Genomic DNA, 19235 nt, shown 5'->3' with positions numbered 1-19235 from the left:
CTGAGGGTCAAAAGCTCCCCAATACGTTAAGTCGTTCCTAAAAATCCCTACAGGGAGACTTCCCAGAGACCTAATATGTAACACTTTTCCCACTGAATACGTTGTCGGTAGTAATAAAAATCTTGGAAATGGACATTATAATCTGAGGAAAATAAAGACTTAGATACTCACAATATTTTAGTAGTTAGTCTACACTTTTCTATTGAAATTGGTGATTTATAATGTATCATTATTGAACATGAAATAAGGGTATGCTATATTACGTCCGTTGTACATTTCGAAGTAAAACAAATACTCGTATTATATATTAATATAATCTAATGCCATAGACCTGTTAAAAGTGGCAAGTAGCCAATGCATGAAAATATGTATATGAATTTCTTTTGTAAAGCATTGCACCAACCAATGTGTTGAAAGTACTATGTACTTTAACAAAGTTCAAGAGGAAATGAAGGGATATATCATTAACCTTTTTCCCTCCTGAACGTGCTTCATTAAAAAAATATGATATAGTATGACCTGCCATTTATAAATTGAAATACTATATAATTCTAAATACTAAAAATAAATAATGCAAAGCATGTTGATTGCATAATTTAAAACTAGTCATCTGTAAAGGTAAAAGTGCTTTATATAAGTGATAAAGCTCTTGTAATTCAATGTGACAATCACCTGTAAAAGTTCTTTATTATATTAATAAAATTATAATGCCTACCTGTGAATCACATTTGAAGGCAGCACATGCAGCACTTGTATTAGGTAAACATTGAAAATAAGATCGCTATGTCAGTGCAGTGGGTTCAGATTATTAATGAGCACTATCTCCACTTTCTATAAAAACAAAACAAACAAATGAACAAAAACACCCAGTGGACTGATGAATGACTCTTCTTTTCAGAAGTAGGATTTGTCACCCACTCTTATGACTTTCAGAAAACCCTGGGGCGTAGTGGTTAAGAGGTACCAGGCGCTCCTTGGAAGTCCTGTGGGGCAGCTCTACTCTGTCCTATAGGGTCGCTGTAAGTCGGAATCGACTCGATGGCAACGGGTCTGGTTTTTTTGGCTTATGACTTTCAGTACCATTTATTGGTAAGTGTTTGACACCCAAGACCACCCACTCCCTCAATCCAATCCGGCATGGCACTGGGCCTATAGGAGAATAATGTCTCATTGGCAATGTAGATTAAATACAATGTAAACCAAGCTGCCTTCCTCCCTTCACTTCTACTTCTTTGTCACATTGGTTATTGTCAACTTATTAGAGTGTGAGGGAAGAGCTACAAAGTAATTCTCACCTCTTCATAATCAGCTGCAGACTAAGCCTGCCTCTTCAGAGTCTTCTATTTTCATTCCAACGACACAGCTAAATCCTCAAGCCAGACATTAGTCATCCCTCATCCTGTGTGCCAAGTCCTCACCTTATTGCAGTGCCCTACACTTCAGGACCTGGGGACAAGGCGGGAGCAGTGTGGAATGACACAGATCGAGCTGCAAGTCCACATCTGAAGACTCTCACGTCCACACATTTTTAACTAGAGTCTGTTTTCACCATCGGGCTGTCATGTGAATAAAGCAGTGAAGTTAAAACATTCTGAAGTATTTGCTGAATGAACTTAGCTTTCATGATAGTTTGAAGAAAACTTAAAACTTTCTCTTATATTATTCTTAAATTTGTTATCAGAAACCTTCCCAACAGTATATTTTCAATTTTGTAAGTTTGGGGTTTGCAACTGCAAAGCTCCTTCAACATTTTTCCTAGCAAAGCCAAAAGATTTCCCTTTATGAGTTTTGTCTTCTCTCATGTACTGTGAATGAAAATCAAACTCTTACCTACCATGGAAGAGAGAAAGACAGGCAGCATTCCAAGTCTGTCTCTGTCTTTCTGCTCTGACAGTGGCTTTTTCTCTCTTTCTTCTAAGAGTCATGTATAAAACATACTGATTTTATCTTTTTAAATAAAAGTAATAAAATATTACCTATCGAATAATCTTTTGCCAGATTACACTTAATAGTATCTCTAGTTACTGTTTTAATCAGCTAGTTTAAAGTGGCTACATTATGTGCATAAAAACAGAGCATTTGAAAGGAAAAACTTAACAGAAAAGAAACTAATGTCATCACTTTGTGACTATTACAACCTCCCTCTCAGGTCTCCTGACCTCCTTCTGTGGCACTCCTGTGACCTACCAGCCTCCTGGCCTACCTTTCCAGCCTCCCCCGGCATCCTCCTTGACAGCCGTGTTCTGACCACACTCAATTACTTCCAGGCCTCTAACAAGCTGCGTGCTTCCCAGCCCCTTTGTTATTGGTCATGCCACCTGAGATGCCTTCCTCACACTTCTCTTTCTGTCAAAATCATTCTTCTCTTGATCTCTTCATATCCTGGTATCAGATCCTTGGAATCTTTACCAATGTCTCACAGTCTACATGAATAGCACTCAGAAGCTACACCTGGACACATTTCCCCAGATAACCTCCCAGAAATCTCAGTGCCCACATTGTAACCAAATCTGTGACACCATGATGGGGTTTAGCTGCTATAAGAACCTTTCTGGGCAGGGGCATGAGGTGGCAGAAGAGCTTGAGGAGAAAGAGGAAGACAGAAAGTGTTCAGAGGCTATGACGGCACACCACACTGGGGTTACTGGTAAAACTTGGATGTGTTTCCAGACCCAAGAGTTGGCCCCAGTTCCTATCTGTAACTTGAGGAAAATGAGAGTGGACCTCCAGGGACTTTAAAAAGATCATGAATTCAGCTCTTGCCTCTTGTGCTCACGCGATTAAAAACAGGCTGGCAGCGGAGCTAGTCAACGACTATGTGAGAAGCTGAGCCTTGCTCCTCTCCATAACTTGAGGATATCCAAAGGATAGTCTCTCTGAGGGTTCCTCACACACAAGGGCAGCCTTGGCACAGTGGGGTAGCTGCCCAGGGGTTCTAGATAGAGAAAGGGCCCGAAAGATCCCTGAAGAACAAGTCTCCCTTAGTTCCCACCCGGAATGGCAGAACTTCCAGACTTTCCTGAGAGTAGACAGCCAACCTGTCTTTTGTGGAAACTACAGTCCACATCAAAGACAAAATGGAGGATGTAGTGGATTGAATGGTGGCGTCCAAAAAGGGAGTCAATGTCTTAACTGCTGTGGCCTGTGAAAGCGATGTGATTTGGAAAAAGCGTCTTCACAGATGTATATAAGTTAAAGATCTTGGGAGAGATCATTCTGGATTTTCCAGATGGACCCGAAATCCAATGACAAGTGTCCTTATAAAAACACAGAAGGGAAGAAGAAACACAGGGAGAAGGATGAGAAGGCCATGTGAAAATGGAAGCAGAAATTGAAGTGTCGCAGCCCCAACCTGAGGAACTCCTGGAGCCAGCAGAACCTGGAGGAGGCAAGGAAGGAGTCTCTGCTAAAGCCTTCAGAGGGAGTGCAGCCCTGGCAACACCCTGAGTTGGGTCTTCTGGCCTCCAGAACTGTGAAAGAGTAAATGTTTATTGTCGGCTACCAAGGTTTGTGACGATTTGTTACAGCTGCCCAAGCAGACTAATATAGAGGTATCACTGAAAATCGGAAGTCTCAGCAGGACATGCAAGAGCTGAAAACCAAAAATACCAAACCAGTTGCCATCGAGTGGATTCCAACTTGTGGCAACCCCATGTGTGCAGCTTAGAACTGCGCTCCATAGAATATTCATGGCTGTGACCTTTAGGAAGTAGATCACCAGGCCGTTCTTCTGAGGCACCTCTGGGTAGGTTTGAGCCACCAGTCTTCAGGTTAGTAGCCTAGCAAGAGCCAAGACCGTGGCCAATTCAGCCGAGAGAAAGCCTAGAGCCCCCAAACAAGCATCATCAGTGCCCTGATGGGGAAATGCAGGACATATTACATAGGCCACGGTGGACCAGATGCTATATAATATACACATCCTTGACCTCAGAAGAAAAGGAACATTTATTCAAAAGTAGCGGAGTTATAGGTGACTATATTGGATGGAGCCCCGGTGGTACAGTGGTTAAGAGCTCAGCTGCTAACCAAAAGATTGGCAGTTCGAATTACCAGCTGATTGTCGGAAACCCTATGGGGCAGTTCTACACTGTACTAAAGGGTTGCTGTGAGTTGGGATCAACTCTACGGCAACAGGTTTGGTTTTGGGTTTTATATCGAATTGGAAGGAGCCCTGGTTGTGCAGTGGTTAAGCACTTAGCTGCTAACCTGAAGGTCTATGATTCAAACCCACCAGCTGCTCCACCAGAGAAAGATGTGGCAGTCTGCTTCTGCAAAGATTACAGCCTTGCAAACTCTATGGGACAGTTCTCCTCCATCCTGTAGGTTCACTATGAGTTGGAATTGACTTGAGGGCAACGGGTTTGGTTTTGATTTGGTTTATAATGAATTGGTATAGCAAGATTAAGTTTTTGGCTACCATCAGAAATGGAGAGCTTAGGAGCTAAATTGAATTCATTTACAGAGAAATCAAGAAGGTGATTCTATTAACCAATGTCATAAAACAATATGTGTACTACTGTTTCATGAGAAACTATTTGTTCTGTAAGCCTTCACCCGAAGTACAATAAAAAAAATAAAAAAAAAAGGTGATTCTAGTTTTACTCACCTAAGTGGCTATTTGTATATTTTCATACAGGCTATACTACATTTCAGAGTTGTTGGGAAGAATAAGTAGGAAAATGATAGTTGCAATTTTTATGATTATTTTATTTTATTTTACAAATGAGGGCACTAAAACTCAGAACGGGCTAGTGATTGCCCATAGGGCATAGCTGGAGAGCCTATGTGCTGAGATCCTTTGACTCTTTTTACCAGGCTGCAAACCTATGTATCTTTAATTCAACTGTAAACTTTGTAGCAGCGAGAGCAATACTGCATTTATGCTTCGATCAGTCAGTGCTTGACACATTGATGGAGCCCAATCAACTGTTGTCCAATTTAACTGAATAACAGAACATGCCTGTCCTTGAGTAGTGGGCCATCTGTCTGGTGGTGGGGAAATAATTAAAAATAAAATCTCCTGCCAACCCAGAAAACCTTTCACAAAGGTAGAAGAGAAAGAAAACAGTTTTGTTACTGAAGAAGCAGTAAACCAGTCTTCAGTGCACATCACTGGCATTTCGCTAAAGTGATTGCAAAGACAGAAAGACATCTCACCCTTTTATAGTACCAGGCAGATATAACCCGTGACATACATGTTCTCATGATAAAAAAATAACTAGTCCCTGGTGACGCAGTGGTTAAGAGCTCGGCTGCTAACCAAAAAGTCAGCAGTTCGAATCCACCAGGCACTCCTTGGAAAGTCTATGGGGCAGTTCTACTCTCTCTTATAGGGTCACTATGAGTCTGAATTGACTCGACGGCAGCGGGTGTGGTTTTTTGTTTCAGTCCTTACGTAAGATGACTTGACAACAGCAATTGTTAAACAGTTCTAAATTCATCTGTTATTTGGAGTGGCCATCTGTGGTAGATGATGGCCTTTATCCAAAGGAAAAATAAAACTTTTTATATCTCTGTGCAAGTGGTAGTTTTACAAGTTGAAGCCAGGTGCCTAAATTAAATTCCCACCCTTCACGAAGATTGGCAAATAGGGGCGCGACCTTCCTTGATGTTCACATTTTGAAGAGATGGCTCCCAAGCCCTTAAGAAAAACATTCCTGAGTTGTAAAACTTGTGAGACGCTTATTCAGCTTTTTTTCTCTTTTTTACAACAAATATCTTTGTTTGTTATTGTTGTGAAGATATATATAAAACACATTTTCCATGTCAAGATTTTTTCTGTGTACAGTTTAGGGACACTAATTACATCTATCCTGTTGTGCAATCATCACCAACATCAGTCTGCCAGATTTTCCAGCATCATAAACAGAAGGTCAGTGCTTCCTAAACAATCCAGGTTTACATACATCTCAGAGAAACAAAGAAAGAATTTGTAAGTTTTTTAAAGGAGATTCTCTAAGAAACAGAAGGGGAAAGTCTCTTCCCCTTGTTTCATCAGGGAAAGTTAAGTTCTCGTTTTTGTTTTTGTTTTTTCTTTTTAGATTTCTGTTTACCCCTAGACTGGGAAGACAGGAAAACCAGTCAAGTTATATACAAAACAGCGCTTGGCCAAGTGCCTGATAAGTGATACAAAGAAGTGTAAGACAGCTTGTACTGTCAGGAGGAGACTTTCTGGCAGATATCTCTGAATTTGGGGTGATGGTGCAGGGAAGGTGGACTCTCCTTAGATGTTACTTCTTATCATCAAGGTCATGGTAAGAGGCTAAAGTTGAGGTGCACCATGACATGTCCAATTTAGAGTAAGACTCAGTGTATCTGTGTCCTGGCACCCTAGGTCACCTAGACTTGGTGACATCAGTAAACATCCCTGGTCTAGACTAAGCTGGATCTTCTTTATGTTGTAGAATTCCAAAGGATATGGCTGTTACAAAGAGAGGTGCTGGCAGTTGTCCCAGGCCAAGCACGTTCTGTCAAAATTTAATAACGTTTGGAGGGTTTTTTGTTTTGTTTTTTCCTTGCTATATATTCATTAAACTTGGAAAAGAACTAGCCGTTAACTTCTTCATACTACTCTCTCTGGTATAAAAGTTACTGCTCAATTGCCTCAACTTTCTTGTCTTCATCCTTCAGAAAAAAAAACAAAACCTTTTGCTGTCAAGTTGATCCAGACTCATAGTGACCCTATAGGACAGAGTAGAACTGCCCCATAGGGTTCTGAGTCTAATATTAACAAATGGAAATAATTTGTTTAGAGGGAAATTAAAAGGAAGACCACAAATTAGGAATGAAAAATATTATAAAATGAATGTGGCACTTCAGAGAATATAAAGTTGAAAAGGGACTAAAAATTAAAATATTTTTTAAATTCTACTATTTTGTTGTTTTCTTTTAACTTATTAACTCATTCTTAAAGAATTATGTGCCTTTTTTTTTAATTTGAGAAGTATCATGAAACACCAAGAAAAAGGAATAAAATCCATTATTCCCTATGCAAAGGTAGGCACCATTAACATTTCTGAAGTACCTCCTTTTAGCATTTTCTCTGTTATTCTTTTCTAGTACATAGTTTCACTTCTACCACATATATAGTCTTATTTAAATTTGAAATATTGAATTGCACTACTAAAATTCTTAAGTACATTAGATATCTATTATTATGTAACAAATTACCTCACAACTTAAACACTTATTAACAATTGTAAACATCTATTATGTCATACAGTTTCTGTGAGTCAGGAATCAGAAGAGGCTTAGCTGGATGGTTGTAGCTCAGGGTCTCATGATGTTGCACCCAACATGTTGGCTGGGGCTACAGTCCTCTGAAGGTTTTATTGGTACTGGAGTATCGACTTCCAAGATGAGTCACTTGCATGGCTGCTGGAAGGAGACCTTACTTCCTTGCCTGGCTATTGTCAGGAGGCCTCAGCTTGTCACTACATAGGCCCCTCCATAGGTCTGCTTGAGTGCCCTCACAACATGGCAGCTGGCTTCCTTCAGAGCAGTTGATCCAAGAGTGAGCAAGGTAAAAGCCACAATATCTTTTACTACCTAGCCTCATAAGTTGTTGTTGTTAGTTGCTGTCGAGTCAATTTCAACTCATGGTGATCCCATGTGTGCAGGGTAGAACTGCCCTATAGGATTTTCAAGACTGTGACCTTTTGGAAGCAGATCACAAGGCCTATCTTCCCAGGTGCCTCTGGGCGTGTTCGAACCACCAACCTTTCGGCTAATAGTTGAGAACTTAACCATTTGCCCCACTCAGGGACTTATAACCTCATAATTTACACACTATAATTTACATAACTCATTGGTTACACAGGTCAGCCATATTAGGGTGGGAGAGGACTACACAGGGCATGAATTCCAGGAGGTGAGACTCAATAGAGGCCATCTTGGAGGCTGGCTACCACAATGGGAATTTGTAACGGTTGCATACATTTTATTTTATGCTCAACCTTGTGTAAATAGATAATAAAATTATTTATATATGTCTGTGTGTGTACGTGTATATATATATATGTATACACAAGGTTGGATATTTATATTTACAGTATTTTATTATAAATAATGCAAGCATCTTTGTATATTAAAGTTTTCATAAATATTTCAGATATTTTCTTAGAATATACTGTCAGAAGTCAGATAGTTGAGTCAAAAAACAACTTTGTTAATTTCCTCTTTAAATAGGCTTCATAAAGCAAATTAATATTTTATATTGCGCATTTCAATGAACATATGTATTTCCTTTAGTGAATTTGTGATAAATACCTTAAAATGCATATAAAATGATTCACAACTGCATGTCTATTTTTCATTAAATACATTCAAGATACAGTATATTTTACAGAGATATTCTATATTGTACCTATAATATTTTTATATACATGGCATGTAGATGTTTTCATTGTTATTTAACCATTTTGTAGATTCTCCTGAGTTTGTTCGTGGCTGTTATTTTGGACAACTTAGAACTTGATGAAGATCTAAAGAAGCTTAAACAAGTAAGTAATGTATGGGCAATTTTTTTTTTAACCCTTTTTTAAAAAAGGACAAAAATGTGCTTAAAGATAGTATTAAGGCAGTTTGAGTTTCAAAGTAAAAAAAAAAAATAGAATTTAATAAATTAAGGCATCAGAATTGGCAAAATGATTTTCATTTAAATTTAGCCTTTATCCAGTATCAACAAAGGGAATTTTGTATTGCAGTATGATTATTCTAGGAATAGTTTTATATCATTATTTTGAGTAAAACTAAGATGGATGTAGTATAATATTGGATTTGGAGACTCTTTTCCTTGTGCCATTAAATGAAGATTGTTTGGAAATGAAATGTCTCAGGGACAGATTGCCGTTTTGCATTATTATTTGTAATACTCTTGATCATCACCATAAAAATACGAAGCATCAATTTGTCTGCCCTCTAAACTCTAAAAGAAAATTTAGGCTGGGTGCCCACAGTGATTATAAGAAATGCAATAGAATAAATGATCTCATGTGTGCCCCGTTATGTTTAAATACAGACTGGGTGTTGTAGTGTAGATTATTGTGCCTCAAAAGTAGAAATGAAAATGTGCGAAGATTATGTTATTGATGGTATTACCAGTGTGGTCAACCATTCCCTCCAACTTTCTGTTACATGGAGGATACTAGGCTTGGGAAGAGTGGCTCTATTAAAGCATATAGACTCTTTGAGGAGTAGAGTTGGTGAGAGAGGGAGTCATTGAATAAGATAACCTTGGCTCACCCTCCAACACTGCAAGATGAGTTGGAAGATTAACAAAGAGAATTCAAGGCTCTAAAGCAAGTACTATTGGGAATCACATGAAGGCCTTATCCATTCAGAATTTTCAAATTACATCAGAATTGTCTACGTTTTAAAAAACAAAGACATAATCTATTTCTACTTTGTTGGTAATTTTCATGGCTAATGGCCACTTTCAGCATTTTATCTTATTACTCTTGTCTCCAAAGCCTATATTTTTAAACAAGGAGAGTGAATAAGAGAAAGTAAACATTTAACATAAAGATTCCTGTTGTGACTATTTAAACGGAGGTTGTAACTTCTTTCCTACCCTGCAACTATGCAGGCAAAATGCCTGTCTGGGTATGGTGGAGATTATATCTTCCAGATCTTTGTAATTTGTGGCAACAGTAATAGGTTATTCAAATGAAAGTTGGGAAAGTCCTTAATGCCATTGATGCAAATATTTTATGTGGCTTCTAGTTAAAATATATATATATATATATATATGTTCAAAATTGAACTGATCAACCACACAATTAGACATGACCAATAAAAGCCTGCCCTTGTGTGCTTTACAAATCTGGTATTTAGATGTGATTTTTCCTGTATACTATGTGTCTTAGCTTCCTAGGGCTGCCGTAACAAAATACCACAAAGTGAGTGGCTTTAAAGAACAAAACATTATTGTCTCACAGTTCTGGAAGACAGAAATCCAAATCAGAGTGTCGGCCATATTGACTCCTTCTTTGAACTCTGAGAGGGAAATGCCCCATGCCTCTCTCTTCTCTCCTAGCTTCTGGTGGCTTCCAACGTCCTTGGCTTGCAGTTGTGTCTGCCTTCATCATCACATGACCACTCTTCCTCTGTCTAACTCTCCATTTCTGTTCTCCCCTTTTATAAGAAACCACTCAGGTGGGATTAGGACTCACCCTACTCTAGTTTCAATGATCCTGTTTCCAAGCAAGGTCACGTTCACAGGTACAAGGAGTTAGACTTCATCATATCTTTTTGAGGGGATAAATTCAATCCATAAAAGTCCACTCTCTGACCTCCAAAATTTCATGTTCTTCTCACATGTAAAATATATTAATCCCATCCTAGCATCCCCAAAAGTATTAACACATTCCAGCATCAACTCTAAGTCTAAAATCTTCTCTTTTAAATTAAATATGGGTGAGACTCTGGATGTAGTCCACCCTGGGGCAAATTTCCTCTCCATCTGTGAATCTGTGAAACCTACAATACAAGTTGTCTGCTTCCAAAGTACAATGGCGGGACAGGCAAAAGATAGACTTTCCCATTCCAAAAGGGAGAAATCGAAGGCAAGAAGGTACCAAGAAGTCCTAAACCCAGCAGGGCAAATTCCATTAGACTTCAAGGCTTGGAAATTATCTTCTGTTCTCCCAGCCCACAGGGGGAGTGTTCCTACTCTGTCAGTTTTGGGTGGTAGCCCCATTCTCCTAGGGCACAGGGATGGCAACCCCACCCCCTTGGAACCAAGGAGGTAGTCTAGCCCTTCAGAACCAAGATGTTGGCCCTGCCTTCTTCAACTGAGTAGGCGGTGGCCCACCCCTACGACCCAGATCAGCAGCTCTGCTAACCTCTAAGTTGCTTCTGGGATTATGCTTTCCTTTTTGTTGAAGGACAACAGATGTGTACAGTCAAGTATCTCCATCAGCCCGTTTCCTGCCTGAAGAATTCCAGGCATCAGACAGCTTTCCTTTATTTGCTCCCATCTTTGTCTCCTTTCGTCTAAGCTGGCAGTGTTTCTGCTGAGATGATTGACTGTATCCATCAGTCACAGGCCTAATCTCTTTAGCAAACAGTTGTCCAGCCACATCTTTGGTGTCCTCTCCAAGCTTGCTTTCTTAACTTCTATAACACGGGTAGTCTGAGAGTCTCCAAAAGCTTCAAGTCCTGGCTCCCTTTTGCACAGTTCATTTATCAGTCTCTCTCTTTCTCCCACATTTTACTATAAGCAGCAAGGACGAAACAGGCTTCGCTTTCAAGATTTTGCTTAGAAATTTCCTTAGCCAAATATCCAAGTTCATCACTTACAAGTTCTACTTTCCATCAAATACTTTTTAGGCCTCACCAGAGGCACATTTAATATCCACAATTCTAGCAGCAACATTCTTACCATGATGATAGAAAATTTCTTTACAGTTCTCCTCACTTCTTTCTGTGCCCTCACTGGAATCATCTGTAATGTTCATAATTCTACCAATACTCTCTTCAAGACAGTCCAGGCTTTTACTATCAAGTGCTCAGTACTCTTCCAGCCTCTGCCTATTACCCAATTCCAAAGCCACTTCCACACCTTTAGGTATTTGTTACAGCAGCATCCCACTTCTCGGTACCAAACTCTGTCTTAGTCAGGGTTTTCTAGAGATGCAAAACCAGTATGTATATATATATATATATAGAGAGAGAGAGAGAGGGAGAGAGAGAGAGAAAGATTGTCCACACCTTTAGGTATTTTTTATATATATATATATACACACACACACACACACAGAGATTGATTTATTTTGAGGAATTGGCTTATAAGATTGTTGAGGCTGGCAAGTCCAAAATCTGTAGATCAGGTCACAGGCTAGAAATTATGACAGTTTTGTCTGTTCACAGTTTTGAAATAGAATCTTTCTCAGGAAACCTCAGTTTTTGCTCTTAGGTACTTCAACAAATTGGATGAGGCCCACCACATTCTGGAGAGTAATCTACTTAGCTTAAGGTCAACTGATTTAAATGCTAGTATCATGTAAATGGAACCCTGGCGGCATAGTGGTTAAGAGCTCTGGCTGCTAACCAAAAGGTCGGCATTTTGAATCCACTATCTGCTCCTTGGAAACCCTATGGGGCAGTTCTGTCTGTCCTGTAGGGTCACTACGACCCAACAGCACCTAACAACAGCAACATTGTGTAAATACCTTCATAGCAACATCTAGACTAGTGTGTTTGACCAAACAACTGGGCACCATAACCTAGAAAATTTTATACCTAAGATTAACCATCACATCATGTTCTTTATGCCTAGGATTGGAATAACCCCTGATAAGGCACACTAACAAATATATGCTACAGACAAAATGAGAAATATTCTATTTTTTCTAACTGGTTCTATTACCAGGTTCAATATGGTTTTAAATAATCATTGGTCAAGTAAAATGGCACATAGTTCCAGCCCACATCTGTAACATAGTTTTTATGCTAGAGAGCAGCAAAATAAATCTGTATGTATCAGCTTTTTTATCAAAGCTTACATGAGTGAAACCTACTAATATTTTGATATTTTAAACATTTTTATTAATTTATTATTCCGTATATATATATATAGACCCTTTATCTGACCCCAAATGAAAAATCAACAATAAAAAAAAAATCAAAACTTTAATTAGCATCTGACTTTCTTCCTAGACTATAAAGTTATAAGGGACTATATGGCACTTTACTTTGAGTATATATCATTTGCTATAAAGTGTCCTTTAATTCATTACTTGCTAGATATTAGAGATACTTCGTGTTTCTAGAAATTCTGTACATCAGAGCTGATTATCTAACTGTGCTAATCTACAATTTGTAGTATCCTCTTAGAATATTCAGAGATTTTTAAGCATTGATTATCCCAATTATAAATAAGGCAACAAATCTATTTTCATGTACTTTTCGCATTGTTCTTTATTTATCATTGGACTGGAGCTATATATCTATTAAATTCATTTATTTATTTTTATACTTGAAACTCATAAAACTGCTGTGGACCAAATATTATGGTCATATTTGGTTCCCGGTTCACTTCCTTCCATTTTTGTACAAGCATATTTTATTTGTGTCTTCACTAGTTTTTAACAATTGTGTCATTTTTCATATGACTAGGTTTCCTTATTTCCAATGATCTTGACCTTTGAGGTAGGACTCATTCACATAATTTCATCAAGAACATACACACCACACATATTCTCCCACGTGCGTGTTCTTTCATACAAAAACACACATAATAATGTGGATTCATGAGACTTTGGACTGTCTTTTATAGCTTCTTTTAGACCTTCCATAAAAATGTTAGCTTGAAATTTTTATTTATTTAGTTTTCCACATACATGCCCACTCCTTAAGGATTGAAATGCACATTTCCAGGTACTGTTCTAAATGTTTCATGTTTATTAACATACTTAACTTTCACAACAATCATGTGATGACAGGTATTCTTATTATATCCATATTACAGATGAGAAAACTGAGATGCAGAGAAGTAACTTGCCCAAGGTCACAGAGTTAAATGTCAAGGCTAGAACTTAACCTAGGCAATTTGATTCAAAGCATAGGCTCTTGACCTCTAAACTATATGGAGTAAAGCTAAAGATATGTAAATGTCAAACATGCTGCAGATGCTCACTCACAGGACAGTTCATTACTTGGTTATAAACAATGATGCTGAACATGACCGAAACATCATTATATTCAACAAATAACTGTTAACAAGAGGGACCGTTTCCTGAAGAATGGCGGTGAATAAAGCAACCCAGTCATTAAAACTCTGCAAAGGAGTTCTTTGTTTCTCCTCAAAAATCAGATGATTTAATTAGAGCCACTGAAATTATGACTTTTGCAAAAGGTAAGAGCTAAGACTCTTCCTATCCACTACTCCTGGTGGCAAACACTGCCCAAGGCGCCTCTTTTCTTAGTGACTTTCTGGAACTAATGATCCTTCGTGGACCCATAATATGTTGTTGTTGTTATGTGCCATCGAGTCAATTCAGACTCATAGTGAATCCTATAGGACAGAGTAGAACTGCCCCATAGGGTTTCCTAGGCTGAAATCTTTACAGGAGCAGATCGTCAGGTCTTTTCTCCCTCGAACCCCCAACCATTTGGTTAGCAGCTGACTGCTTAGCCACCGCACAACCGAAGCTCCTTCATACATAATATACTTGCAGTATATTAACATTTTAGCGAGGCCTCTAGATACTTTCCATGTGTATTTTTATGATTGTGTTAAAATAGAAATGGTAGTTCGTAGATATTTTTGAAGAGTAGTAGAAACCAGTGCCAGTCACTTCTAAAATGGAGAAGCGACATATGAAATCTTAGGTAGAGCTATTGGAAAGAAAAGGCCAGCTCATGTTGGGGAGGGAATAAGATTCTTAAACTGGGCAAGAAATGAGACAACAGTAGAAAGGTAAAAGGTACAGGTGGAGAAATTAGAAGGGAGAAGAGAAAGAAGTGAAAACGAGACAAGGGAAAACGCTTGAAGATATGAAATTAAAGGAAAGAGGGCAGACTGTGACTATAACCTAGTGAAAAGGGGGCAGGACTGTGACCGAATCCAGAGCTAGGAAAGTGATAAACTCAGATGGCCAAAGGTCAAAGGACACCAGAGTCTCAGAGCTCCCTGAGGGACGGCATGGTCCCCTGTTGGTAGAATCATATTTTCCTTAAGTAGCAACATGATGTCGTATATCTTTTTCCCACGATTTTCCTTCTTTGCCCTTTAAGAAGGTGGATTCCAATCAGGACTCTGCTTACCTGTAAACCAAAAACCAACCCCATTGCCCTTGAGTCGATTCCAACTCATAGCAACCCTATAAGGGTAGAGTAGAACTGTCCCATAGGGTTTCCAAGGCTATAATCTTTACTGAAGCAGACCGCCATATCTCTCTCCCATGGAGAGGCTAGTATGTTTGAACCGCTGACTCTTCGGTTATCAACTGAGCACTTATTCGCTATGTCACCAGGGCTCCTTCTGCTTACCTCTAGAGGTCCTCAAAAGAAGCAGTGGAGCCAGTCAGCCATTTTAATATTTCAGGAAGCCTAAAAGGAATTGTAAGGAGCCCTGGTGGCACAATCGTTAAGCACTTGGCTACTAACCGAAAGGTCAGCAGTTCCAACTCACCAGCAGCTCTGCAGGAGAAGGATGTGGCAGTCTGCTTCTGTAAAGACTTCAGTTTTGGAAACCCCATGGAGCAGTTCTACGCCGTCCTTTAGGGTCACTATGAGTTGGAATTAACTCGACGGCAACAGAAAAGGAACTGAAACAAGCCCTGGTGGTACGATGGTTAAGTGCTCGACTGCTAACTAAAAGGTTGGTGGTTCAAACCCACCAGCAGCTCTGCAGGAGTAAAGACCTAGCAATCTGTTCCAATAAAGATTACAGCCTAGGAAACTCTATGGGGTAGTTCTACTCTGTCCTATAGGATCACCATGAGTTGGAATCAACTCCATGGAATCCAACAACAAAGGAAATTATGCATTGCCTATTGTGCATCCCAGTATAAGACTGGATGTGCTAACTAAAATGTTGAATTTAATACTTTTAGCCAAAAAATCTGTACATTCTCTGTCGCAATGCTGTTTCCTAAGGCTAAAGCTCTGGAGTCTTATAACATACGCTTTTCATTAAAAAGAAGAAGGAAAAAAAAAAAAACCTTCAGTGAATCACTTATTGCTTAGTACAGGCCTTTTGATAGAATAAACTTTTTTTCAATAGGTAAGATTCAAAGGGGAAAATGTAAGTGTCCCTTGGGGATGAACAAGTACCCATCCCCATGACCTAGTCTTTACTGCCAGTTCACAGCCAAGAGAGTCTTGCCTCTTAAAATCCTTTCCTCTCCCAGATGTCCCCAGTGTTTGATCATGACGTCACTAATGCATGATGGCCACTAACGTGGCTTTTCATTTGTCACTCTTCAAAACAAATAATATTTTTTTAAAACATCATATCCGTTTACCCCCAAAACCAAACGTATTGCTATCGAGTCACTTCTGACTCCTAGTGACCCTATAGGGCACAGTAGAACTGCCCCACATCTGTCTCCTCAGGAGTAGCTGGTGGGTTCGAACCGCCGACCTTTCAGTTAGCAGCCAAGCACTTTAACCACTGTGCCACCAGGGCTCTTTCACATCCATAAAAAGGTCATTTATTGCTTTCTCTATGTGTCGTGTATACAACACGATTGATTCCTAGGGGCAATATGGCAGTAGAAATCTCATAGCTGCTATCATTTATGTGATCCCAGTTCTAAGCAGATGCAGACAATGCCTCTCTTTTCAGCATCCCCCAACCCAACACAGGACCTGGGGAAGAAAAAGAAAATAAAACACACACACATAATGCTTTTCTATATGGGATCAGAACATTGATTACAGATGAGATCGTGGGAGAGTGTATAACTGTGGTGATCTTCAGAGAAACCAAATCAATCTGTATGTCGTTGTTGTTAGGTGTCATAGAGTCAATTCCAACTCATAGCATCCCTGTGTACAATGGAACAAAACACTGCCTGGTCCTGAGCCATCCTCACAATCATTGTTATGCTTGAGCCCATCGTTGCAGCCACTGTGTCAATCCATCTCATTGAGGGTCTTCATGTTTTTCTAAAAAAAACCTCCTTGACCTACTACTATGCTTTGAACGGTGCTAAGAGATGATGACCTTGAGGCTCCATGATGTAGAAGTAGCACGGGGAGAATATAGGTGGAGTTTTGCAAACTTTGCAAATAAAAAGAATTCTTATGGCTGTAATGATTTTTACAAATTCAATGCAAGACTATATATATAATTCAATGCAAGATATAAAGGGTTTTCTTTCAAGCAGTATAAAATTCATTAAACTCTGAGGGGAAGGAAAAAAAAACCCTACAGGAAGCCTCAGGGGAAGACTCATTGAAAAGGGAAGTATAGATAGTCTGTTTAGATTAAATTCAAAGCTATGAAATTAAAGACTGTTTCCCCAGCTTTATATCAAGTCTCATTTGAATCCTGGGCCAAATTTGATGACTTTTGGTCTTTGATGGCTTCCACTGCTTTGTGGGGGATGGACATATAAAGAACCTTCTCTCTGACTGTGATTGTTCTTAAACCAAAGCAACGAAAATCTTATATTCTTTTTTAATATGAGCCGCAGTTTAATGTTTCTCCTGAGCCTTACCCTGAAGTGTTCATTTTCACTTCTGTCTTGTCTCCGATTTTGAGGTCATTTCAGATTTAGGGCAGCAGCAAGAGACAGGAGCGTTGCCACAGGAGGCCATTCAGCCAATCACGGGGACAGGCCTTCTTGAGACTGAATGTGATTCTCATCTCAGGATCTGAGCCGAGTCTTCAGCAGTCTCAGTGTTTGCCACTTTCTCCCAAGAGAACTCAAACTAACATACCCTAAAAAAGAGTCATATAACTGCTACAATATTAAATGCCACCTTTTCAAAACTAAAAGAACAAACAAATCTGTCTTGGAAGGAGTACAACCAGAATGTTCCTTAGAAGAGAGCGTGGTGAGACTTTGTATCACATACTTTGGACATGTTATCAGGAGGGATGAGTCCTGGAGAAGGACATCATCCTTGGTGAAGTAGCAGGTCAGCAAAAAAGAGGAAAACCCTCAATGAGATGAATTGACACAGTGGCTGCAACAGTGGGCTCAAGCATAATTGTGAGGATGGTGCAGGACCTGGCAGTGTTCTGTTCTATCGTACATAGGGTCATTATGAGTCGGAGCCAACTCAATGGCACCTAAAAACAACAGCATTGAAAACCGACCTTGTGCAAGGCACTTCATATAAATTATCATATTAAGATTATTGTATTTTATCCTGAATATTAAAAATATAGAACCTAACACTCAGGGGAGTAAATTTCTTGCCCAAGTTCATACAGTTAGTCAGTGCCTGTGTCAGGATGGAGCCCTTGTGATGCAGTGGTTAAGAGCTTGGCTGCTAACCAAAAGGTCAGCAGTTCGAATCCACTAGCGGCTCCTTGGAAACACTATGGGAAAGTTCCCCATCCTATAGGGTCGCTATGAATCAGAATTGACTCAAGGGCAGTGACTTTGGTGTTTGTTTATTTTGGTTTTGCATCGGAATAACACAGACTCTCTGACTCTAAGGCCAGAGTTCTCGCCAACATATGCCATGATGTCCCTTCAGAGAGCCAGTTCATTGACTTATAAAGACTAGCACATCTAGAAAGTGGGTTGGGTGAGATGCTTACATTTGTGGATCCTCCCATTCCCTCCCTGCTATTGCATATACAGGAAATCAACTAATAACCAGCATCTAGCTTAGGGAGATAGGAATCCGTGTGGAGGGGGAAGTTGTGTGATTCGAACACATAATGGCATCAGGCCAGGACTGCCTGAGGTACTCCATTTACAGCTGACATATTCCTAACACAGAGACTCCATCTATCCATTCTGGGGCTTGGGTATTTGTCTACTGTGCTAGCCACTGTGCTAGAGGAATGAGACATAATGATGACCAGGACACTGTCCCTGCCCTCAAATAACTTGTGAGCTGGTGTGAGAAAGTAACAAGTAAACAGGGACTTTCTAGTTCAGCAGGGATCACTGCAGGGGCTTTGGGGCACACGGGGAACATATCTAACACAGACTGTGAAATCAGAGGCTTTCTCACAAGTGTGGCATTGAGTAATGCCTGTCCAGGTGAAGGGGGTTGGAAGAAGGTGGCAAGAAGGAGGCATTTCAGACCAAGGGAAGAGCATAATCAAAGGCCTTTGGGCAAGAAAAAGCATAGTGCTTTTTTTGTAGGCCACTGGGAGTTCACTGGAGCCCTGGTGGCACAGTGGTTAAGAGGTTGGTTACTCTCCAAAAGATCAGCAGTTCAAATCCACCAGCTGCTCCTTGGAAACCCTATGGTGAAGTTCTACTCTATCCTATAGGGCCGCTGTGAATTGGAATTGACTCAACCGCAATGGGTAGGACTTCACTATGACTCACTTGTAAGTCAAGAGAGAAAGTGGTGAGTCCAACCAATGCGGTTAGAGATTATCCTGAGGGCATTTTAAGCCAAGAAGTGACTTAATTGCACCTACATTCTGGTTTCAGTGTGAAGAAGGAATTGAAGGGCATCTACCGTGAAGAGACAGGGACCAGTTCCTAAGGCAGGAGGTGATGACAGCCTAAACTAAAGGAAATCACGATGAAGGAATAGAAAGGAGTGGAGAGCCTTTGGTGATAAATTGAATGTAGGAGATGAGACGG

The 19235-nt window shown here is 39.7% G+C and overlaps 1 protein-coding gene across 1 annotated transcript in view; it reads left to right on the top strand.

The window, feature by feature from the left end:
* Positions 1-19235, top strand: part of NALCN (sodium leak channel, non-selective) — a 392050-nt gene that overhangs the window by 238810 nt on the left and 134005 nt on the right. Inside the window, exon 14 of the mRNA XM_012557767.2 lies at positions 8427-8501. Within this exon, the coding sequence (XP_012413221.1) occupies positions 8427-8501 (75 nt within the window). The remainder of the gene's footprint in view (positions 1-8426; positions 8502-19235) is intronic.

The sequence above is a fragment of the Trichechus manatus genome, unplaced genomic scaffold (assembly GCF_000243295.1).
Source record: "Trichechus manatus latirostris isolate Lorelei unplaced genomic scaffold, TriManLat1.0 scaffold00118, whole genome shotgun sequence".
Lineage (NCBI taxonomy): Eukaryota > Metazoa > Chordata > Mammalia > Sirenia > Trichechidae > Trichechus > Trichechus manatus.
The sequence above is the reverse complement of the archived record's forward strand: the minus strand, read 5'-3'. Positions and strand labels throughout refer to the sequence as shown.